Source organism: Halichoeres trimaculatus, unplaced genomic scaffold (genome assembly GCF_033239565.1).
Source record: "Halichoeres trimaculatus isolate MK-OKI-2021-1 unplaced genomic scaffold, fHalTri1.1 fHalTri1_scaffold_12, whole genome shotgun sequence".
Classification (NCBI taxonomy): Eukaryota; Metazoa; Chordata; class Actinopteri; order Labriformes; family Labridae; genus Halichoeres; species Halichoeres trimaculatus.
The window spans coordinates 24,806,432-24,831,170 of NW_027437190.1; the positions used below are offsets into that span (position 1 = coordinate 24,806,432).

At 39.9% G+C, this 24,739-nt stretch overlaps 1 protein-coding gene across 3 annotated transcripts in view; it reads right to left on the reverse strand.

The window, feature by feature from the left end:
- The window catches only part of cadm4 (cell adhesion molecule 4), a 194,681-nt gene that overhangs the window by 15,220 nt on the left and 154,722 nt on the right, over nt 1-24,739 (reverse strand). For all 3 annotated transcript variants that reach the window (XM_074682959.1, XM_074682960.1, XM_074682958.1), the window contains exons 3-6: nt 20,889-21,176; nt 17,718-17,879; nt 15,195-15,285; nt 3,711-3,883 (exon numbers count right to left, since the gene is read on the reverse strand). In XM_074682959.1, coding sequence (XP_074539060.1) covers nt 3,711-3,883; nt 15,195-15,285; nt 17,718-17,879; nt 20,889-21,176 — 714 coding nt within the window. The remainder of the gene's footprint in view (nt 1-3,710; nt 3,884-15,194; nt 15,286-17,717; nt 17,880-20,888; nt 21,177-24,739) is intronic.

Genomic DNA, 24,739 nt, shown 5'->3' on the forward strand with positions numbered 1-24,739 from the left:
AAGAACGAGTGCGCGTTAGAGGAAAACAAAAGAATTAGCTCCTGGGAGCAATAAAACTAGCAGTTGCCAGTTAAGAACTCTTTTTGAGTTGCCTTCATTTGCAGTTTTAACAGCAGATTAAGAATAAAGACAACACTTAGACGCAATTTTCTTAATTTTCATGCAGATGTCAGTAACTCTAAGTTAAGTTCCAGCTTATACATGCGTCTAATACCAGCTGAAATGCTTGTGACTGTTACACAGTAACACTTCAAACACCAAAATCCAGAGCCTGCATAGAGATTATAAGCAGATCAAAGCTCACACACTCACACACCTTACATAGAGTTTAAAGTGTGACCACGCAGTCAGATACAGCTCCACTTTGATGCATCACAACTTTGCATCGCTCTTTGGAGTGTCTCCTAGCTCCCGCTCTCTGTTCTCCTGTGCCAGCATTTAGCTTGTCTCCCTTCACAAAGTGGCAGCGCCTAAAGCACCTGCGACAAATTGGCAGATGCATTTGCCTGAGTTTGTACCAAACATTCAGACCCTGATAGCAGATAACTCTCACAGAGGCAAGGTTGACATAAAATGAGAAGGAAGGAGAAAGACGAGAGGGAGAGCTGCAAGTTTTTCTGCACCTGCAATAAAATGATTCCCTTTCTGCTGACTCATCTTTTATCGCGCTCATCCCACAGCAGTCCCTCCTTTTTCCCCTCCCTGGGCTTCCCTCTGGGAAGGCTGGGAGCCAACTCAACTGACATCCCGTTTATCTGACAAGCTGCGGTACTGAATGTTAACCTGCCTCCGACCTCCACCGTCCTTCTCCCCCCATCTTTCCTCCCTTCCTCCCTCAGCTTCACTCTACTCGCCTTACGCCTTCCTGTCAGAAATCTGGGCCTTCTCGGAGTGAAGACACTGAACTGCAGCTGAACCGAGAGCGGAGGGCAAAGCGGCTGTAAGGTGAAAACAGCTGAATGGGTGTAGGTAGAGAGGAGAAAGATGAGGAAGTGGACAGGTGGTGTTAAAGAGGTGAGAACAGCAGGCAGGGTCGGTGGAAGGAGAGGATGCAGAGGAAACGAAGAAGCAACCCAGGACAGAGAATAAAAGAAGAAAGGTGTGCGGGGAAGAAAGACAGAGAGGTTGGGACTGGAAGAGAAAATAAGCCAGCGGAGAAGATGAGTGAGTGTGGGATGATATTTTATCTCTTTTTTTTTAACCTCTAAAGTCTTTAGGTAAGCAGAGAGCTCTGCCACAAAATGAGAAATTCACTTTTTGAGATAAAAAATAGAAAAATATGACACCCACTGTTACACCGTGGGTGCCGGAATGATAAAAAGCATTCAGTGGATAAGTGTTTTGAGTTATGAGTCACCTTAACATATTTGACACAGAGGAGTCATATTTATTCCCAATATTGACTGATGAACTTTGCGTTTAATCATCAGGAGGGAGCACTTCACAAGCAGGCGTTAAATCCTGCGTGGAGGTTTATTTGCTTTGGCAGAGATTTAAAGTAAACAGTTTTATAGTCAACATCCACAAGGACACTCATATAACTTTAATTATCATAACCTAAGTGTTCAGAGTAAATTTGACATTTCCTGATAAGAGTTAGCACCAAGTTAGTGAGATTATTAGCTCTGTCTTTAAGGAAAGTTAAGAGCAATTCCCAGTCATGTGTGCAGTGTTTTGATGGCTGAATCAACAACTCTGAGCTTTTGAGATAAGGTTTAAAACAATCTGCCCGGTAGGCAGGAACATTTTTTTTTGAAGAACAGCAAAACATTACTGATGTGGGGCTACAGTGGAGGGATTTAAGAAACTGATTGCTGGAAATCCTGGGCGCTGAGCAGACGAGCCAAAGCTTGGCTTATGCTGGTCGGTTTTCTGGTCTTTTATGGATTTTGGTTGAAGCAAGATTATTTTTACTTTAAATGTACCTTCTTTTTTTTTGAGAAAGAGGATAAGAGATAAAAAAAGGCAGAAAAATCAAATTAATGACCAGCAAAGAGCAATGGCATGAAATAAAGAAGATGAATGATGAAATGTAGGGGAGGAGAAACGGGCGCAGCAGAAAACAAATGAAGAAGACAGCTAAGAAACGGTCGAGGGAGGCGAGCTGAGGAGGATGGAGAAAGACAGAACATTTTTCTACAGTGGTGGCAACACACATCAAAGCTCAACGTGGCTAACCTTCTGGATAGGGAGCGAGAGAAAAAGACACACACAGAGACGGAGAGCGGGAGGGAGAGGGAGGGGAAGTGGGAGGGGATGTCACCTTTCATCTTGCTACTGCTGCCACTGTTGGATGCCTGTGGAAAGCTGCCATTACGCGTGCTGTTTGATGCGAGACGTGCACGTACGAGGGCTTGAAGTGTGCGCGCGTGTGTTCCAGGGAAAGAGCAGGTTAGTGTGATGGAAAGATGAGGGGGCGCTAACCAATCGCAGCCTAAAATGTTACATAAGATATCATGTCTCTATTCCCTCTATGGGTTCCTCTGCCTCTTGATCTCCTGATCAGGTGCCTGGGCGCAGTGACAGGAGCAGCCATCGGGGGGGCGTGGATCAAAAGGGCAACCCTGCTGAGTGATAGAAGTGTGCAGGTAATTAGGCCAAAACACAAACGCACTGAATGCAAAACCGTAGATCCATCTAATTATGAGCTTTTCTCTGCGGTTCAGTTTTGCTCACCGCCCCATTTAAAGACCTCACAATTCCATTTCTGGGCTTATGCGACAGCAAGTTTACTCATGAGTGGATTACACAACACTCACATGAATCACAACCTTGTTTTTCAAATGTGCTCCAAACTCCAGAAGAAAGTTGTCCAATTTGTCACTTTTTCTGACAGAACTCCATGGCGAATCAAGAAAGAAAGCTGCTCGGTTCGCAGTTTTTGCTGGGCCAGCCTTTATTAAGAATTCAACAAACCACAACTAAATCTTGGTGAAAAATCCCAGGGAAACTTGGACAACAAAAGCCTCCTATCAACATCTCCTTCCACAGCTTGCTGATTCTTCTGCTTAAGCAGCATGCAAATATGAATCACCTGAATATTGAATGCCACTAACTCAAATTTTCAACGGTCTCAGCACCACATTAAAACTCCTCACCCAGCATTAACATCTGCTCCTTTTTTCACCCATGTGCCAGCTTTTGTTTTGAAATTCATCCATTTCCCCAGACTTCTTGAGTCTTTATTTATTGTATTTGATGATTTAAGTTACTCTGAATCCCTTGTAGACTTGCAGGGGGTGAGATAAATGGGTTCTTTATAAGAGATAGCTTGAATAATGATGTTGGTGACTAGTATTTGTGAACGGTAGCCAACATTTTCTTGTGGGATCAATACGTCTGCTGAATCAATGGCACAGGAGGTTTAGCAGAGGTTTCCTGCTGTGCACCAAATCAGGAAAACAAATAAAACCTGAAAGACAGATGAGACAAGCATCCCGATTTAATGGGTCTGTTGCCCAGTGCAAGAAGAGCCAGACTCCAAAAGCAACGTGAAGATAAAAGCATCAATAAAATTCAAGAGCTTTCTTTTTAAATATCAAAACACAAGGGTAGGAATGATACAAACAAAAGACCCATTCACTTTAAAGGTATTCACAAGTCTGACAAACTGTCTGAGATGCAATGACTGAAAATGAAAACTGTGTTGAAAAGACTCCAACATTTGAAGGCCATCTCCTGATAACTTTAAAGCAGACGTGGTTACTCACCATACACCAGGAGGGTGTAATGATCAGCAGCGCGTCCAAAGTTGTTCTGGGCCTGGCAGAGGTACGTCCCATTATGTGATTGGCTGAGACGGGAAATTTGAAAGGTGGGGCCAGAAATCTCCGCCCTCTCAGGTAAGGTGTCATTTATCTTTGACCACTGGATGTTCCTGGGCCTGGAAGAGAAAGAGGGAGAGGAAAAGAGAGACATCATTCCAGGAAGCCTACAGTCTTGTTTTCAACCTCTACCCAATCCCTTTAAATGTGTTTTCATTACTTTTTCAACTGTCTGTAATGATCAATAATTCATGACATCACATTGTGTTTAATAGAAGTAGCGCAAGGGGTCAAAATTTTTCATTAAATCGAAAAGCCCATATCTTAGAGTTGCCTTATTAATAATCTTTTAAAATGTACATTTGCGTTTTATGAAGCTGCTCACATTTGCCATGGTCAGAAGTCCCCCGTGTTTTTTTTTCTTAGGACTGATGTAAAATGGAGTCAGCAGAGCTCCTGATGGCTGTTCAAGCCCTCAACAGGTTGTTTTGGTTGTTATAGAGCAGGGGTCACCAACCTTTTTGAGACTGAGGGATACCTCAAAGGAAATGAGCGTTAAAAATGGCTTCTTGTCTGATACAAACTCCCAGAACAAAATTGTTTGGATCATTTTTTAAGAACACTAATAATAGTAGTAGTAGTAATACTGTATGAGACTGCTCAAATGTCAATTTTAGTTATTCCACAATTATTATCAATGTTTTACATATCAATAGTGGTAGAAAACATATTTAAATTTCTGGAAGGAGCTTCATTGTAAACAGTGCTGTTTTTGGGTACATGCCTCATGGGCACCTTAAGTGGTGCTTGCAGGCACCGGGTTGGTGACCTCTGTTATAGAGACATGGCATTTTTATAGAATAGAAAGGGAATAGATTGACAAGATTAGACTATCCTTACATATTACCCCTGGACATAAAAAAAATAATTGGCTGTAGGAAACCAAAGTAAACTGCACGGTAAATGACAAATATTGTAAAGGGGACAGCAAATGCTTGCATAGTTGATAATGTATATTGCAAGTAAATAAGCTCTATTGCCAAAAAATAGCATAAATGATCAGGAAATAATGTATAGCATATAATTACATTCATAGCTGATTAAAAAAATAAAATTATATCAAAAAAATATATATCAAATGAATATTGCACAATCATGTACAGCATATTGTATGGCTATTAAGGCTTATTAGAAGACACTCACTGACCACTGTAGCCACAGGTGCTGCTAATCAGGAGAAAATCAGGCCCCTGATTGGCAGCACCTGTGGAAAACAGAGCTCAAAACAAAGGTTAAATAGCTGAGACAGGGACAAATAAGAGTAGTGTCAAAAAATATGCTTCATATTTGTCAAAATAACATGTTAGATGTTTTTTTTAAATGTAAAGTTTGCATTTCTGTTGGTGCCATAGTATTTTATATGACATTTCTACCATTTTTATCCAATCAAAGAATCGGTTCCATAAGTTGTTTGTTAGGAAAAATTGTCTCAAAGTATAGTTCAACTATTTAATTTCCAAACTTGATAATATGGGTTTTTGTTGCACTGAGCAAGTCAGTACGCTGTAGAAATCAATGTTTTACTCTCTATTTTGGGGTCAGTTGGTTTAAATCATTTTAAATTTAATTTTTTATGTGTAGCAGACTGCTGAATCATTTCCATGGGAACTCGTTAGAGTAATATCAGATTGACATTTCTTGGTTCAATCAACTGGCCATGTCTTTTACCCTGTAACAGCAGAATGTGCTGTTTGGCAGAGAAGATACAGGAAATTGTTAATGAGTGCAACTCACATACTCGGCTCTGCTGCTCATCCCACAAATGTATGTTCGTACAAATGTGGCACCATTGAAAGGGAAATGAACAGACTTTCCAAATGATTATTTTCAAGAACTATTGTTACAACAAACAGATAACCTACCAGCATCTCACGGCACACTAGTGTGCTGTGAAGTACTGTAAGGTGTGCCGTGGGAATAAAATACTAAAAACATGCCATTTTCAAGTTGCTTTAAAAGTAATGCACTTTCTTCCAGGTCAGTAGGTGGCAGCAGGTAACTATTTGCTTTAATGCTCAGCTTTAGTGACGCACAAGACAGGTTAGTGGAGCAGATAACTGTAAAATTTCAAGACAACCGTTCAAATGGTGATGCAAGCATGACATTTGATAGAGATACTCTCTAAGGGTCACTCTTTTGAAATAAAATGTTAGACACGTCAAAATTCAAGATGGCGGCCATTTTTAAAGACGGACGCCATTTCTATCAGACGATTCTTATTTCAAAAGTGCAAATGGTGATGCAAGTATGAAATTTGGTACAGATACTGTCTCTCTCTCTCTCTCTCTCTCTCTCTCTCTCTCTCTCTCTCTATATATATATATATATATATAAATATATATATATATATATATATATATATATATATATATATATATATATATATATATATATATATATATATATATATATATATATATATATATATAAATAGAGAGAGAGAGAGACAGAAAGAAAGAAAAGATAATTACTCAAAGACTGAGCCATACCAAAGACTCAAGCTGGCTGCCTTCTCTCCTATTCACACTTGCAGCTGCACAGTGCTGTGCAGGTGAACCCCAACCTGAAACATTTGCACCTTCCACCTTAAGCTGTTTCATTAAAAAAATAAATAAATTCCCTGAAAAATAAGCGCCTGTATTTTATTTTTTTGACCTCTGTGGCATAAAACGTATATAATTTTTTCAGATTATTATTATTTTTCTTCATAAAATTATAATTATAGTAATAATAATAATAATTATTATTTAACATCCTTTAATGTATTCTTTTTAGCATTCATGTAATTATTGTTTTTACCATTAAATTATTAGTATTGTCATTATTATAAATGTTCTCAGATATCTCAGATGTTCTCAGAGCTTTTACAACAAAATGGTGGCCATCTTGAAAAATGGTGGCAATCTTCAATTTTTGTATGCCTAGTGTAATTTTTCCAAAACAGTGGCCCTTAAAGAGTAGTTGTGTCAAATTTTACATTTGCATCACCGTTTGAGTTTGAGTTGGAATAATGAGTGTTGAATTGAAATGGCGGCCATCTTGAATAAAATGGCCACCATCATGAAAAATGGTCACCAATTTGTATTTTGGGGTGTCTAAATTAATTGTTCATGCGTGTTAGAGAGTGTATGTGCAAAAATTCATGCTCGCATCACCAATGGAAATATATTAAAATAACAAGTGTTCAACAAAATGGCGGCCATCTTTAAAAATGGCTGCCATCTTGAATTTTGTCATGTCTAACGTTTTATTTCAAAAGAGTGTCCCTTAGAAAGTATCTGTACCAAATTTCATGCTTGCATCACCATTTGAACTTTTGAAATAAGAATCGTCTGATAGAAATGGCGTCCATCTTTAAATAATGGCCGCCATCTTGAATTTTGGCGTGTCTAACATTTTATTTCAAAAGAGTGTCCCTTAGAGAGTATTTGTGCCAAATTTCATGCTTGCATCATCATTTGAACATTTTTTTCACTTATCTGCTCCACTTGGTAGCCTTGACAGTAATGGAGACATTTTTGAAAAGAAATAGTCCAAACAAGGCCTGAGACAAAATTCAGACCCTGATGAAGGCTCTAATATGGGAGGTAGTCAAGGAAAGCAAAGATGGTGAACTCAAGGCTGTACAGTGAAAGCTGTCTTTCATTCTGATATACTTTTACCAGGATGCAATGACATCAACTCTAGTGTGCTTGGTTGGTGGTGAAAAGCTTTTCAATAGTGCCATGGTAACAAGTAAGTAAGTAGTAAGTATCAGTATCATCTAAACAGGTCCAGGTTTCACAGTGTGTGAGTGTAAGAGACTATATTATTATTAGACTACAGAGTGTTATTTTTTAATAATTTTGGTTGGTGGTGTGCCATGGGACTTTGTCAATGGTAAAAATGTGCCGTGGCTCAAAAAAGGTTGAAAAACACTGGGCGAAATTATCCTGCACATTTAATAATGTACTGCATATAACACAGTGTATGACATATAGCGTACCGCACAGTAAGTAAGATCTATTTCAAAGAAGTAGAAGATTAATGCTGAGGGATAATGTATATTGCACAGTAGATAATGTTTGGTGTTTTTGTGTTCAGTCCAGTCTGATTAAAGCTCAGAGGAAATAACTATCTTAATATTTCTTCATAAACATACAAGAAAATTGTGTAGGTATCTGTATTTGTAGTTGTTATTGTTTGTTTTGTCTTCAGCTTTTGTGAAATTATCACAGATGTACACCAAAATACACTGTTGTCTATAAAGCTGGCATAAAAAAAAGTTTTCTGACAATTTTTATGATATGATTTTGTTTTGCAAAAGGTTAACCGTACTTTAATTTCCTCTGTGATATGTTTGGAACAGATTGATCAATACATTTTTGAGAAGATATGCACTTCATCTATAAAGACTAAATCATACTGTTAGAATCATTTCATGAGAAAGGAAAGAAATATTTTATTCCAACTTTATGGACAACAGTGCAGTTTCATTATAAGCGCAGATGTAAGCATCATAAATTACCAACACAAAAAATACATCTCTCACTACACTTGTACACCACCAGTTTTAAAGACATCATGGTGAAGCTGAATGCTGAAGGATATCAAAAATGAGAGTGAAAGGAGACAAGGGATCAAAGCCCAGGAAAAGCACTGAGGGATACTATAAAAAGAGGAGTGAAAATGCTGGGTTAGAAGCCCGTAGGGGGACTTTGACACGAGAAGAAAGTATGAAAAGGGTTTGAAGAACCAGCCAATGGCACGAGAGGGTTGTATCCTGACAAATAATGAGGAGATTGATGGTCAGAGGGCAACCATGGTGTGAAAGGGTTGGCAGGAAGGGACAGAGAGGTAGATGAGAGAGGAATAGGGTGTCAGGTGTGCGGGGTGAAAAAAAGAAGAAGAAAGACGAGTGTTGGGAAAGACAGAAAGAAGAATAGATGGTGCGGTGAGACGGAGGGTAGGAGCAGCAGACAAAATGAATTGGTCATGAAAGACGGGCAGGCAGAGCAGACAGGAGGTGTGAGGATTACAGAGACATCCTGGGGAGCACAGTCCTGTGTGTTTGTGTGTGTGTGTGCGCGTCTGGCTGAGTGTCACGGCTCCTGCCACCCTGGCCAGATTACAAACCCGACTCATCTGGGTTCTAATCCCTCAGGATGTCTAATTACACCTCTTTCTTGCTTAGTCACACACACTCTCTCACACATCCAACACACTCACACACACACGGATTCTCCCTCCCTCTTTAACGCACAAACACAAATTCCACTCCCACATGCAGTAATTCCTTCAAACGCTAACACATAAACAAGCTGGCAATTAAGCAAAATGACAAAATGTCGTCTCCATCGCTCCTTGAAAACAATGAGTGTCCCCCTCCACAAAAGGAAGTGGCTTATAATTGGTCATTAATACTTAACAGGCTGTTAGCAGGGCCAGGGAGCAAAGGAGGTGGCTGTAATGTGTGAGTGAGTGTGGGTGAGTGCATGTGTGTGCAGACCGGCGTGGGATGAGGGTCAGAGTTTTGAGCAGCCCATGGTTCCAGTTCTCGTCATCAAACACACATATGAATCACACAGGCACTGACACACACAGACACACACACACAGTATCCCCGACCAGCCATTACAAAGCTTTATCCCAGCTTCAGCCAATACGCTCCTCAGCCAGTCCTGGCTATGGGATTCCACTTTGCTAACACACACGCACACACTCTCACACACTCATTGGCTGCATGATGCTTTACTGGGGAGCTTTAGTGGACTTGGTGCCCACAGACAGACGGACCATCTAGGACAGGGTTTAGGAGCTTAGGACCCAATACCCTCCTGGAAAGTGCACAAAGGGATGTGAACACACACACTGGAAACAGGCTTTGTTTCAAAGCTGGCACTCAAAGTGTTGACTGCTGATTTGGTTTCCTAGCTGAACCCACACAGACAGAGACAGACACATACAAGTTTGTGATCAGTCTAAAGCTGCTTTTCTCTTTGTCCTCCATGCAATAAAATATGGATTATGTTGTTTTAATACATCTCTCAAACATTAAAACACGAGGCTTTACTGCAGATAGCGTGCAACTCTCCTGGCACTGCAGCCGAGACAATTTAACTGCCGCCTTGTTTTGTAAAGACAACTGTTTCCAATTTACTCAAATGCTGCATTAAGCACCATGCTTAATAAATGGTACTTACCAGGAGGTAAATTGGGGTGAATTGAGGATGTGCAACATTGGGGCCTGTGTCCATTAACACTGTTTTGTTTTTTCCTCTGGCAGCATCTATTTCCTGCACAAATCCATGCAGTTCAACATTTTCTGCATTCGCCATCCAAATCACAGAGGTACAATTAGCTCCAGCTGAAGCTGTCTGCATGCACTTGAAGCACTCTCAGTTGAAATAAGTCCAACTTTGTGATCACTGCCTGGCTGGTCAATGTCATACTTGGTATGAATTTTGAGAACAAAAATGATGAGTAGAAATGTTCATCAATTATCTTTCCCCCTATGCTACGCTAAATGTACATCCCAGGTTCCAGAAACTGACAAATTTATGTTGAGTTTTTATTAAAGAGATGATGATATGACCAAAATTTTTGGTGTGTACAACCAGATATTTAAAACTTTTATGATGATGCTGTAAAATTTCTCCCTCCGCGAGTTTAAGCTGTCAAAATAGAGACAAAGTTTACATGTAACAGGCTGAGGTTGTAGAAGCCTTAGTATTAATGGTTAAAAGTGTGTGGTGGGTAAATTTCTCAGTGTCGATGTACATCGTTTTCATTTTCATTGAAATGTAATTTCCCTTAGGGAGGGATCAATAAAGTATTTCTGATACTTTGTGACACAGCCTCAACCAGCTATTTATCTCCATTTAATATTTGACAACTGCTGTTTTTTGTAGTTGGTACGATGGTACTTTTTGGTACTTGGTACCATTATTACTGTAGTTTCATGACAAAACCTCCAAATATTGTTTTGGAGATTTAAAGCAAATTGTGTAAGACCTTTCCGTAGCTTTGATAAGCTCTAATGTATTTCTAGTGAGTCTGTCACTGGTAGAATAATAAGGATTTTTTTATATATATAAAAGTGCAGCAGGGTCCTTTTCTATATGTGTTCAAGCACTTTGATTAAAAGTCAGAGAAACTGAATCATTTTTTCCATTACCGCTTTTATCCATGAGCAATGCACTTTCCTCACCTTGGCATACCCGCAGGAAAAGCAGAGCAGTAGCACGTTGGTGGAAGAGCTTTGGCTTTGCTTTTGATTTGATTTAATATGTTTATATGGTAATAATTTCTTTTATCTGTTTTTCTTATCTGTTATTACCTTTTTTTTTAAACTTTGGCTATCTGAACATCACTTTTTTCATTTCTAAAATGCTTTATGAGTAAAGTTGGTTGGTCTGTTGGTTGGCAAAATTACAGAAATAAGGTTTTGTAATTAAATGTGTTAAGAGTGTGAAATGTTTCACATCTCAACACTTGAACAACTAAAATAAGTACTGATTATAATGTAATGATCTTTTATTATTATGGGCTATTTAAAAACTCTAAAGGTTCAGGTCAAAGAGGGATTGTTATATTAGTGAGATACAAAACTTAGAGAATGCTGTAGCCAAGTACCAAAAAAGCTGTGTTCCATATCAGCATTTTTGCTTTGTGCCAGACACTGTGTTACATTAAATCTGTGGTCTGTGTCAGCCAAAACATATATGCCAATGTACATTTCTTTCAATGAATATCCCTCCTGGTGGTAGTGCTGTGTGATTTAATTAAACCTAAAAGCGCAAAACCTCTCAGCACTTTGCTTCGATGATAGCAAAATTTCACATTTTGTTTGATGGTGGTGATTGTATTGAAAATGCACATGCAATCTATTAGACACCCTTGGTTTAACTTCAATTGTACTTCACCAGATGATGCGTTTTAGATTGATTGGCCCAACGGGGCTCCTGCATCATTTGTGCAGGACAGCATGTGGTTGTGCTCAATTTCCTGCCCATTTCCGAGGATAGAGCTCAGAAAGAACCTCGAGCTCCTGCAGTAATTATAGGGAATATGTTGAAGTTGTTCAGATTAGAAGTACTTGCTAATTACTTGAAGTTTCCAAGCGAGAACTGAGGAATTATGTAGGCTGGTAATTATATAGAAAGAGGTCAGCTTGGTCTTGATTTGAACAACACATAATAAAAAAGAAGGGGGTTTGGATGTCTTTTAGCTGCTAGCTATTTTAAGCATTTCGGAGAAACAATCTCATCCATCCCCTTATTTTTTATTTTTTATTTTTTGAGGGGAGGGACACTCATGTAAAGGGCTGACAAAGCATTCTCACACATCTGGTGGCAATGAGTCAAAAACAGTATTTTCTGCTGTAGTCAGTAACAACCTCCACTAGTGCAGGTAGCAGTTATTTCAGGACATTTCCACAACAGCTTTTAAGATAAAGGAGATCTGTGTGCAAGATGGATTGTAATTACCATAGAGATAAACAGTTTATAAAGCTGTTTCTCTACACACTTACTGTTTCCATAATCTGTATTGTTTCTGGCTTGGTCAAGGGTTTTCGAGCTGCGTGGTGATATCTGCTCATATTTGCACAAAAAAAACACCACTAGCTCAGGTTTGTTCAGTGTAAGAAAATAAAGGCACATCTGCTCATTAATTTGTGCAATGCAGGGACTTGGAGCTCATGTTGTCGCCAGGTGACATTAAGTTGTATAATACAGTGTTGTCTTCATAATTGAAAGTAACTCATTCCATTGTTTTTGATGATCTTAAACCTGTAAAAACATGTGGTACATAGAAGAGGCCCAAGGGTGGAGCCTTGGAGGACTGTCAAACTTTGTTTGATGTTGATGTAACGTTATTTTAGTAAGGACACAAAGTTGTCTCTGTCCTTGAGGTAAATGAGGCTAAAGGGTCTGTGTTTTGGAAAATAACCTTTTGGCACAAAAAGAGGGGGGAATTGCACTTTGGTGTTTAAATTGGTTTTAATCAGACACATCACATACCCTGGAGTTGATACTGAGAGACTGTCTGGTTTTCTGATTCTTTTCTGTGAATTGTGAGCGAGGCAAATTCATCACCTTTGCAAAATGAAGTACAGGTGCTACAGTCACAGAGGGGTTTTATTATCCTGTCGGCAGAAGTAAACACAACAAGTGCATTATTATTGGTTTTGGTCATTATTTATGAGAAAAAAGGGTCTTGTGTACCTTGTTTGTGAATTATAAATGTGATGTCCCTCCTTATAGATGTTACAGAACAATAGGACCATGACACCGTTTTGAATAGCTTTGCCAGTATACTCAAGAACTGGCAAATTCTTATTTATAAGGCTACGGAAGGGAGGAGCAGCTGTGGCTCAGTAGTAGAGTTGTTGCCTTTCAATTGGAAGGTTGGGGTTTTGATTCGAGCTCCTGCAGTCACATGTGCAAATGTGGCAAGACACTGGACCCTGAATGTTCCCACTGTTGGCTAGTGGTGTATGGATGGGTGTGAATTTGGCAGATAAGCTGACAGCTCCTATAATAGAAAATGTATGGGTGAATGAGAGTGCAAAGTGCTTTGAGTGGTCCAACAGACTAGAAAAGAGCTAGATAAGCACTAGTCCATTTACCATTGAAAAAGTGTTCTGCTAAATTAGTATATGATTCAAGCTGATCTCTTCAAGATTCCTCAAAAAGAGATTCTAAATCTCTAATCTATAGTTAGCTCATTGGTGACTAGCCATTTTCAGAGCACCTTGACTGATCTTTCAAGACCTTCTTTTCCTATGACTATGTAAAAACTACAGAAGAAGAGTGGACTCTATTATTTTGTGTCTCTCTTCCTGTTTTTTACCCAAAAACCAGAGAAAGCATACTTTTTCTGATCACGCTCCATCCTTTGATCATCTCCATGATATCCGTCGTCTTTTCTTAGTTTCGCGCTCTTTCTCTCAAAAGTATGCTGCCTGAGCTTTTCTGACTTGCAGCATTTCGCTATGCCTCTGTTATCACACATCTTTTCCTCTTATCCATGCTGATCTCTCGTCCAAAGACTGCAACGCTCTCACCCACAGTAGTTTACGAGCATGATTGTGGTTGACAAGCTCCGCCAGACCCCACCTCACATAATTTACTTCTATAGGCGTAACAGTTGTAATTGCACTGACATCTGTAGACGTCATGTAGACGTCAACGGCAGTGAATGAGTTAAAAGAATTTAAATAAATGGCTCTTGGGATTTATAGTTGCCGCCTATGTTCAACTCAAAAACCCTTTTTTTCTCTTAGTGCGACATTTTTCCACAGAGATCCTGTCTTACCACAGGTAACTTTAACCTTAACCAGAGCAAAGGGGTTCAAAATACTTGAAGTGTAAGCTATAACACAAGAAAACAACATCACACACCCAAATACATTCAGCCACACATTCATGTGCATCTGTCATGGTTAGAAAAGAAGGCAGACTTTCACATTTGCTGGTAATTAAGCTGTAGCATTACTACAGGTTGCTCAATTCAAGCTCATTCTGCTCTAACACACAAAAACGTGCAGTGAGTAAAATCACAAACTGAACTCATCTATATCCAGTAACAGTTTTACCCTCCAAACAGATTGCCAGAATGAAAGCGGAGCCCCTCAGGCTTGCTTCTCTTAGTGTTGCAGCTACCTGCAGCTACCAGCTGTTCGTTGATGTTACGACCTAAATGTCATTCTCACAGCAGCTCAGAAATATTCCCCAAAACAGTCTAATGTGTGTACTCGTTATCCCAAATCACCATTTTAAGAAATTTCATGTTTGTAAGGGTTGTCATTGAACTTGGCAACCTCCTGCCTGTTGTCGTCAATCAAACACTCTTTGTGTTCTCTTAAGCCGATTTGTCAAGACTGCAGTGCTTTGTTGAAGCAAACCTTTTATTCTGTCTGATTATTATGTCAGAAATGTATTATGGCAGGAGAGAAAACGCAAACACCCTGCTAATGCATGACAACCCAAAATAGCTTCTTGAGCTGTGTTTTGTGCCAGCTGGTAAATATATCAGTGTCAGACATTTCTGAAGGTGAATGTTTCTATTTCATTGTCAAACAACATTTCTAAGTACAACAAAAGTGTTTGTATCTCATGTAACCATGACCCCAATGATCCCTTTTGAGTTTCTTTGTTGCAGAAGCTGGTTCTAACTTTCAAAGGAGAAGAGTTAGGTGTTAAAACTTTTCTTCAATTCATTGCCTTAGTTTTATTTTCTCTTCTGCTTTTAATTTCAGCCAACGGCAACAACTCTTGGGTAGCAGGTTTGAGTCTTTATGTTGTAAATTGAATAGGGCAGAGATAACAAACTGCTGGAAAATCAGACCTGCACAAAACAATTTATCACAGGCACACACAGACTTACAAAGGGTTCCCAGTGACGGAGCAGGTGAGGCTGAGCGAGTCACCTTCCCGCAGAATTCCCGTAGGAGGAACAATTCTCACTGTGGGTGCAACTGTGGGGAGTGAGAAAGACAGGTTGGTGGGTGAGAAGGGGAGCACAGAGACGAGAAATCACGTGAGACAGTGAACAAGAAAGACACAATGGATGACAAAGTGATCAAAACGGAGCGACAATCAGGTGGGACAGAAAACAATCAGAAATCAGAGTGAGCCAGTGAAGGAACAAAGTGGAGGGACACGGGTAAAGTGAGCAAGTGGTAGGAGGAAGGGTCTTTAACATCTGTTTCCAAGGCAACCAGCCGACTAGCCCACGGATGAGACACCTGTTATCATAAGCAGCCCACAGCTCAGGCAGCTGCTGTACTGCACTAACTTCAGGAAGGGAGCGATGGGGAGCCAAATCCACTCTGACAGTTGGTCATTATTAGCAGTTCTCTGGCTGGAGGAACCTCCAGCACACAGATTGACTAAACTGTTGAATATTAATCATTCTGATCCATCAACAAACATTAGTACACAAGTGGCAATTACTTGAAGCCAGAGATAAATGCATAAGTACTTGCTGAATATGGATAAAGTCTGGAGCTGTAAGTATCTCAGCTGTTTCTTCATGTAGTATGCTGCTTATGCCAATATTTGAAACATTAAAGAGGGGGTATTGTACTTTTTTAGACTGTATACTGTCACTCCGGTACCCACAAGTAGACTACATGATTTACAGCTCAAGAAAAACTTTATTTTTTCTCACTACTGTTTGAGAAATACTTATATAAGCCTCTGTCCTGAATGAATGTTTTGTTATAGCTGCTGTCTCTTTAAGGCTCACCACTCCACAAACCCCCTTCCCTCTGATTTGCCAGCCCTCCGGAGGCCTGTTGGCAGCAGATCTATGGTGTTTTAGGCCCGCCCCAACAAAAGTGTCACAAACCAGGATGGGTATCAAATTAGACACTTTTACAGGTACTGGCTGAATTTCCTCTGTAGTACCAACTATCGATACTCTCAAAATCAAATGGTACCATGTTTAGTCAACTAAACAAATCCTTGTGACTGGGAGAGAATGTGAGAGAAGGCAATTTTCCATGCTGGACATGAACACAGCATTGCAAGATTTTGTATTGAGAAATAAATAAGTACAATAAAAAAACTTTGAGATTTTATTATTAAACAAATGAACAGTGCACCACATTAACACACACAAAAGTACCAACAATTGGTAGCGTTGAGTACTGATACTGATTGCCAGGTACCCGACATTGGCACTGTATTGTTTCAAATGTGTAAGGTACCCATCCCTGGTGGTGATCTGATCATTTCAGCAAGTGTCAGAAAGATTTCTTGAAGAACCCCTGCTAAGTTTAAAACAGACCGTTTTGAGCAGTTTATAGACAGATTTAGGGATTTGTAGAACAAATGAATATGTAGCGTTTTAAAAATCCACTAAAATTTAGAGTAGAAATGTAGTGCTGTTACTTCATTCAGTCACAATACTCTTTAAGGTGTGAATAATCAGATTAAACTTGTGACAACAGTTTATCAAGAGAAATTAAAACAATTAATTAGCATTTATTGTCATTGAATACAAATCATTTTGAAAAATGTAATAATCTTGCTAGATTGTATGAAAGAGTGAGAAATAGATTTTTTCTCTACTTAAGTTAAAAAGCTACAAAGAGGTATCCAAACCCCTAGCGCATTACATCAGACAAGATTAAGAGTCAAATGTATTTCTGATAAATGATTGATTTCTGACCAAGAGTAAGATAAAGATTTATGCTGTCTGTTATTTTTAAGATTAATCCCATTGAGCCATATGCAGAGAATTTAGCTTAAAACATTGCAGTTCTGTCTAAAATTGTTGCCCTACATGAAGACTAGACTTAAACCAATTATACATTTAAATCTCTTCCAGTTTTGTTATCTCTGTTTGCTTTCAGTCTGCCTCGCGCAGACATATGCACGGAGATTTCAGAGTATTAAAACTGTGTAAATAAGCCAGAAAAGAGCCAGCAGTCTGAGATTTATGCTGGGATCTTTGCACGCATTACGACCCAGGTTTTCTCATTTGGTGTTGCTCAGCCTCTAAAGCCAGGCCTCTCACCTGGCTGCAGGCCTGTTTCCAACGGCTCCCTGCGTGACAAGATTTGAATGTATTGTGCTTTAATGAGAACTGGTCTCATACAGGGGCTTCACAGTGTTGAGCTTTTAAAGCGCTGGACTGTGTTTTGAATAAGCTTCAGTCTTAAATGAGATTTCAACCATTTGAGAAATGATGGTGCCACTCAGACAAAATCATTGCTGGCATTAAAATAAAACAGACATAATGAATGGTGGAGAAGTAACAACTTAAAAGACAGCAGTACAGATGGAATCATTTGGGTTTTGAAATATTTGGCCATGAATATTATGTTACTTCATTTGTTTTCAAGATGAATGGAAAGCACTTTGGTATTACGTGCGCACACAAGCTTTAAGAGAGGCTTACAATACACATCCAGGCGGTAGTGTCGGATCCTCTTCTGTCCCCCCAGCGCGGGGTGGAACGCCTCACAGCTCAGCGCTGCTCCGTTGTCTTTCCTTTCCACCGGGAGCCTGATGGTGCTGGACACGCTGAACGTCTTCCCGTTGTCCTGCTGGGACACCACACCTGAGGAGGAACAGGAGGGATGAGATGATGGAAGGGAAGAAGACAGGTGGGATGAGGGAAAAAAAAACAAGTTAGCAGCCAAATCATGCTTGCTCTTCCTTTTTACCTGCTGAGATATCAGAGGAGAGGGAAGGAGAATGGAAAATAAAGAGAGGAGAGGACAGCGGTGGATACAAGGAGAAAGTGGGCTGAAAAGAAGCTTAAAAAAAGTCAGGATAAGAGATTGACGTGAGGTTTTCACAGTGGCACTTGTACCTGCAGAGCGGAGGATAAGAGGTGGAGGACAGAATAAGAGAAAGCAATTTGCATCTATATTTCATGGCAATTATAAACAGCAGAACTGTTGTTTGCAGATGGTAAATCAAGTAAGAATTCTGCGTGTGTGTCTGAGTGGAGGAGAGAAGGAGACGAGGGCTAGAGAAGGATAAAAAGAGTGAATATGCATAACTGAATTGAGATTTTAACTGAGCCAGACGTAGAGAGGGTGGGAGAAGAAAGGCAAAGCAGAGAGGGACTCATGGAGGGAAAGAGGGGGCAGCAAATCGGGCATGATTGATGAAGGAGGGGGGGCAAACGAGGCAAGCCGAGGCGAGACAAGCCTAGACATGAAAGGGGACGATAAGAGTGCCAGGCCAGATGCAGGGAGGAGAGAAAGATGGAGGAAGAGAGGAGCTAGGAGGACAGACAGAAGTAGGGAGGAGGAGGGGCAGAGGGGTGACATGGTCACGTATTGGGAGGTTGTGCATGTTGAGACAGAATTTAACAATATTACTTATATCGCGCTGAGTTTTCAATTATTGCCACCAAGCAAATGAAAGTAAGCCCAATCGAAGCGTGAGAAAGGCCGGCGGTGGGTGCAGATGAGCAGGAATACGGGAGCAGTGAGGAGATAGGGTCTTAATTAAAGAGTGCTTTCCCATATCTGCTGGGATCTGCCTCTAACCTTTAGTGTCACAGTTCATTTAACTCAGGGCCAAAAAGAGAGGAGAGTGAGAGGACAGGGAGGGGAGGGTGAGGAGGGTGAGGAAATGAGAGAAAATAGCTAGAAACAAGAAAGGAGATTGAAAGAGGGGGAGGGAAACAAGAGAGAAGAGGAAACAGGGGGAGAAGAAGGAAGGAAACAAGATGAGAGGAAATAGCCAGAATGACAACAAAAAGCATTAACGGGAAAGAGAGAGTAGGAAAAAGAACTTAAGAAAACTGAAGAATGTACAAGAAGAAACAAGAGAAGAAAGGAGAGGAGAGGAGAGGATGACACAAGGACTTAGGAGATGAAACATTAAGAAAGAAAGACACAAAACAAGAGGCAAAGAAAAGGAAAGAGTGAAGAAATGAGACCAAAAGAGAAGAAACAGGAAAGAAAACAGGAATGAAAACACAAGAAAAGGTAAGGTAACATTGCAAAGAAGAAAACAAGAAAGAGGGAAGGAAACAAAATCAGATAAGGAAAGTGGGGATAGAAATAAAAATGTAAGAAGAAAGTAAACAAGTCAGGAGAGAGAAGGAAACTAACCTAGAGGAGAGGAAACGGGACAAGAGAGAAAGAAACAAGAAACAAGAGTGGAGGAAATGAATAAATATCTGAAGGCAGGAAATAAAAGCAGGATACAGACAGACATGAGACAAAAAAAGTAGAACACTTTAAAAGAGAAATATAAAAAACAAAAAGAGACACTAGAGACAGAAATTCTGTTCTCTAAAAGTCATTTCCAACCAATAAGCAAGGTGAGGAGTGCCACGTCTTCATCACAAATAAAATTTAGAGAAAAGAAGAAAAAGAAAAGGAGGAGATCAGACAGGGTAGAGAGGAAAGGACAGAATGATGGTGACAGCTGCGTTCTGACGGAGAAATAACTAAAGTGGCTGGATGAAAGAGACGCTGAGAGTCAGACAAAAATAGAAAGTAAAAGCGACAACGACTGACACAAAGTTTGAAAGAGTAAAACATCTCTCAATGCATGTCCCAAAAACTGTTGACACCAGATTATCTCTTTTTTTCATCCTGTCTGTGGGAGGTATTTGAAGGCAGCGGGTACTGAATAAATGAATAAGGATAAAGTAACACATTTGACAGCAATCTTGTACTTTTAAAGAGTGTTGTCTACATTTATTAAATAACTGAGATAAATTGAATTCAATAATAGGCATAAGCCTGAGTGAAAGAGACTCAGCATAACTCAATTTATCCTTTGTTTTCTGTTCGTGCCTCATCTGTCATACGAGGTGTTTCGCCAAACTTAAAAATGTAAAGACTGAAGGGAGGGAAATATCAGTCTTAGATTTGTGAACATTGGAAGAATAGAGCAATGCGTCAGGGTGGATTTATTAGAAATAAAGAATGTCAGAAGTGTCTCTATGTCACGAAATAAAGGTAGAAGTGTTGAAAATCAAAAGAATGTGAGGCATCTTTTCTTTGAGGGAACCATGCACAAATAAAACACGCTGAAATGAGCTATTTGAAGGGATGGCACAGGAAGATGAGGGTGTGTCATTTTAATTGTGAGAGAATTTGACTCGTGACATTCCAGATGGAAAGAAAAGCTCTGAAATCTCCCCGCTCAATCTCTTTGTCTTACTAATTGACGATAATATGTAGATCTAAATTCTGTCTTTGAACTTCTGACTTTTCTCGGCAGGACTGGAAACAGAAAAATAATCTCTCCTCACGTTTTAAAAGCTCAGTTTGATCATTGGAAATTAGACCATCTCCTATAAATACAGCATAAAACGCTTGATCAAAATCAAAGAAAGGAGGTGAGGGGAGGTTTTGGCAGCTCAAAATTTCATTTTTGTCAATTATTTGTTCATCAGTTTACCTCATAGTGCTCTCATCAGCTGATCCATCTGCTGTTTTCTGTCAATCCATCAATCACTCATCCATTCATCATTCTGTAATATCACCCACCCATTCCCCTTCACCTGGCCTTTGTCCCTGCCTATTATTTCTCCATTAATCTCTTACAACCATCAAACCACCCATTAGTCCATCTGTCAGGCGTGTCCAGGTACCTGGAATCTCCCGGCTGTTGCGAACCCACTTCAGAGTGGCGGCCGGCTTGCTGCGTGGTGACACACAGGTAAGCTCCACCTCCCCGCCCTCCACAGCCTCCTGCTTCACCTCCACTGTGGGCGTCTCAGGAGGCACTGAGACGGAGAGCGTCGCCACCTGGTGGTGCGTGGCATCTGTGTAGAGCTGGCAGAAGTAGCCACCCTCGTCGGACACGCTGACGTTGGTCAACGTGATGCGCACCAGGCGCGGCGTGAAGAGCACCATCTGGAAACGGTCGTCCTTCAGGGCTGGAGGTGGATATGGAGAGATGGAGAGGGGGAGCGAGGTGGAGGAAAGGGGAGGGAAAGAGGGGAGGAGAACACAAGTTATTGGAAGAAAAAATACAAAAATAAGAAAACTCTACTCCTCATGTTGAAACAGAGTAGAGACAACAACAAAGAGGAAAAATAACAACCAAAATTCTTTTAGTCTGGGTCATTGTAATTGATTCAATGTTTTCTAAAGCTTGTGAGACAGACAGAGCATTTAGAATTGTTTTTGTCATGCTGCTTTGTTTACTAGTAACACACAACACTCACACTCACACTCACACGTGCACACACAATAAGCCTGCCAAATCCAATGTCATATCAGAGAAGTTGTTTCAACACATTTTCCTAGAAGGCTTTTTTGGCTACTCGATTTTGAATTTGTATTAAGATGAGAAGCATTGCAGGGAGTGAGACTGTATCACACACTAACATATTCACATCAAGCAGGCTGAACTCTCTAAATCAGAGATATGCTCTGTTCTAAGAAATGTTTCTAGTCCTTGCAAACTTGGCAAGTAATCAGACTCATCTGCCTTTTAATTTTACATGATTTGATCCTACATTGTTTCATATTTATCATTATCCCTGTCTGAAAAGCAGATACAGTTGGCTCCAATCAGTTCTTAGTCAGGCATTCCTATACTGTGTGAGGAAGTGGCTGTAACCTCAGGAGTTCTAAAATTAAGCCAATGCAGAGGTGCAGAAGTTCCTTGAGTGTTCACTAGGGACATTTAAAACCCTGTAGAGATCATGTTAAAATACCCATTTTACAGCAGACAAAACATGTTTACAGCCTGGTTTCAAAAACATTTCTAGTATAAATAGCTCATTCTTTTAAGTCCATTTTAATATTTAGACTAATGGCTATAAGTTTAGCACATAAGCTCTCCTTATCAGTTCAGGAACTGCATCCAGGCTGCTGGCCCCTGAACTGATATTCCTTCACTGTGTTTGGTGAGGCCAGTACATGAGATTTGGCTCCATGCCAATGATACACAGATAGCCTGTTACTGGGTCACTCAGAGATACCTGCTGCAAGCTCAATTTTTAACTTTCACTTTTGTTCTTGAAGCCTTTAGCATATTGGTAAGAATGGGCTTAAAAAAAATTAGGCTCATTCTCCCTCTAACCAGCACAAGGCCCATGTGCTTATATCCCAGGACACTATAGCTTTGATGAAGCTTTCCAATTTGAAACAGCATGATGAGCATAAGAACTTTGAAGGGACATTTCCTTAAAATTCATAGGTAAGAACACCTATGGCACAACAACAAAAAGAAACAGAGTGCAAACTTAGAGTGGTGTTGATTTTAGGTAAGCACAAGAAGCAATTCTAAGATGCAGAAGTGATAAAACAATGCATGACTGAAGTGATAGACACAATGTTGGAAGGAAAACAAAAAAAGGAAATGTCAGCTGAAAATAAGCAAATCCCTCTATCAAATCCCATTGCAACCAGGTTTTGAATTCATGACAGGGGTTATGTTTCATTCAATAACTATTTTGTTCTATTTATGTAAAAATGTAGTTCATATTTTCGTTGTTGTTTTAAATGTAAAGGACATTTTGTTTTGACTATCACATGTGGCAATAAATGGACCTCTGGCTTGTTGAAAAAAATCTTTTTTGACTTTTAAAGATTTGTATTTGAGTTTAGCATAATGGTCCTTTGGTATTTGATTACCTGTCCTAGAAGTCCTAAAGTCTATATGATCATTTAACTGCATCAGAGCCTCTTCAATCTGGAATCTTTGATATCAAACACATTTAATATCTATGATTCCTGGTCAGACTGCCTCTGATGAAATGTCCCCATGACTAACCAGAGGAACAGACTCTGAGATGTCATTAATCAGATATTGTGCTCTTTTACAGCTCACGATCATGGCAGCAAAGGTAAAGTAGAAAAACACTCAGAGAGCACAGACCTGCACCAAGCATATTGTGATTGTCACGCAACACTTGAGTCCTACTGCTACAATTTGGTGTTAGTTGCAGGTTTGTACGATAATTTGTTATTTAACAGTGTTGAAAATTATGATGACCCAGTCCACATTTCATACTCCAGATCTTAGTATCCAGAATATTGCCAGGATATGGATCGTACTTTTACATCTGTCAGAAATTATGGTGACCTTGTCTTGCTTTCTTTTGTAATCAATCGGACCATTTATCTTGGAGTAAAATACACATATGGTGAAAATAGCCCTATCTCACAATGATACAGAATTCTTTAAAAAAAAGTCCTAGATCCAGACGGTGATCCGGAACCCTTCGAAAATTTGATCACTTTTTCCTCATCCCATTTTGAACATTTCCTGAAAATTTCAGCAAGATCTGGTTGTTAGTATTTGAGTTATGTTGTTCACAGACAAACTGACGGACAGACAGACTCTCCAAAAAATATAACCTCCTTGGCGGAGGTTATAAAACTGCACCAGGAGCCGATAAGAAAATTGAAAAAGAAGAAAAGTTTGAGGCGTTATTTACCCATATTATTTTCTTTGATTTTGTGGTTTATTTCTGCAACTTCATGCCCTCAGAGTTTGTTTATTTTCTAAAGTCACATTTTATCACCCCAAGCTTTTCAAAATCCCATGTCTTTGGAATCCTTGCAGCAAATGTCAAGCGTGTTGTTCAAGGGTCTAATTTGATCATTGAGTGTCTGATCCAAGGATTGTAATGTCTGAACTGTGTATGTGTGTAGTCTTCCACAATAAAAATCCGTACTTGGTTAAGATCTAAAGGTTGTCTAGTAAAAGTACCTCTTTGCTCCACTCATCTCATTTCCACCTCTTTGTCTCTTTTAAGGTGACCTGAAGAAAGGCTATCATTTACCATCATTTGGCTTCAAAACACCTATTCAGAAACCTTAAAGGTGATGTCACAGGGACCATGTCTATGCCTTATAAGGTCTGTGCTTTATACACAAGTGAAGCCAATGCAGAATAGTCTTTAGATATTATGTCAAATGTCTTGTGTCAGACTTTTTTTTCCATCTTTGTGGTGATTGTTCTTTATAACTGCTTCGTTGGCTTGGATACAACAAAAGTTTTAACCAGTGGATTTCCAAGGGGAGAATCAATAGTCCAACTCGGAGCTCGGGTGGGTAGCTTTCCGTGCAGAGCATAAGAAGAGACCCTCCAAGTTTCATTCATCACTGCTGGCTTCTCAACTTACTCTGACATCCTGTTGGTGCGCTTATTTTTGGCAAATTGCCTGTGCCATACCAAATGCTTCACTTCTTTTTCCATTTCAGAAAGCAACTGTCAATAGCTGGAGAGCTGGTCCATTTTTTGAGCTGGGCTGATGCACAACTACCACAAACAGGGAAGTGAAGTAGTAGCAGCTCTGACCTGAAGATGTGGTTACGCTGATGTTGCAACACACTGGCCAAGAAAGTGACAGTTGCTGCAACTGCTTGCACTTCCATTCAGATAAGGGCGCAGGTTAGATTGGCACGACAGGTTCAGAGATGCAGGGCTGAAAGTGCTTGCTCTTTGGCTTTGGAGCTGATTGTCATTGGCGAGACCTGATTG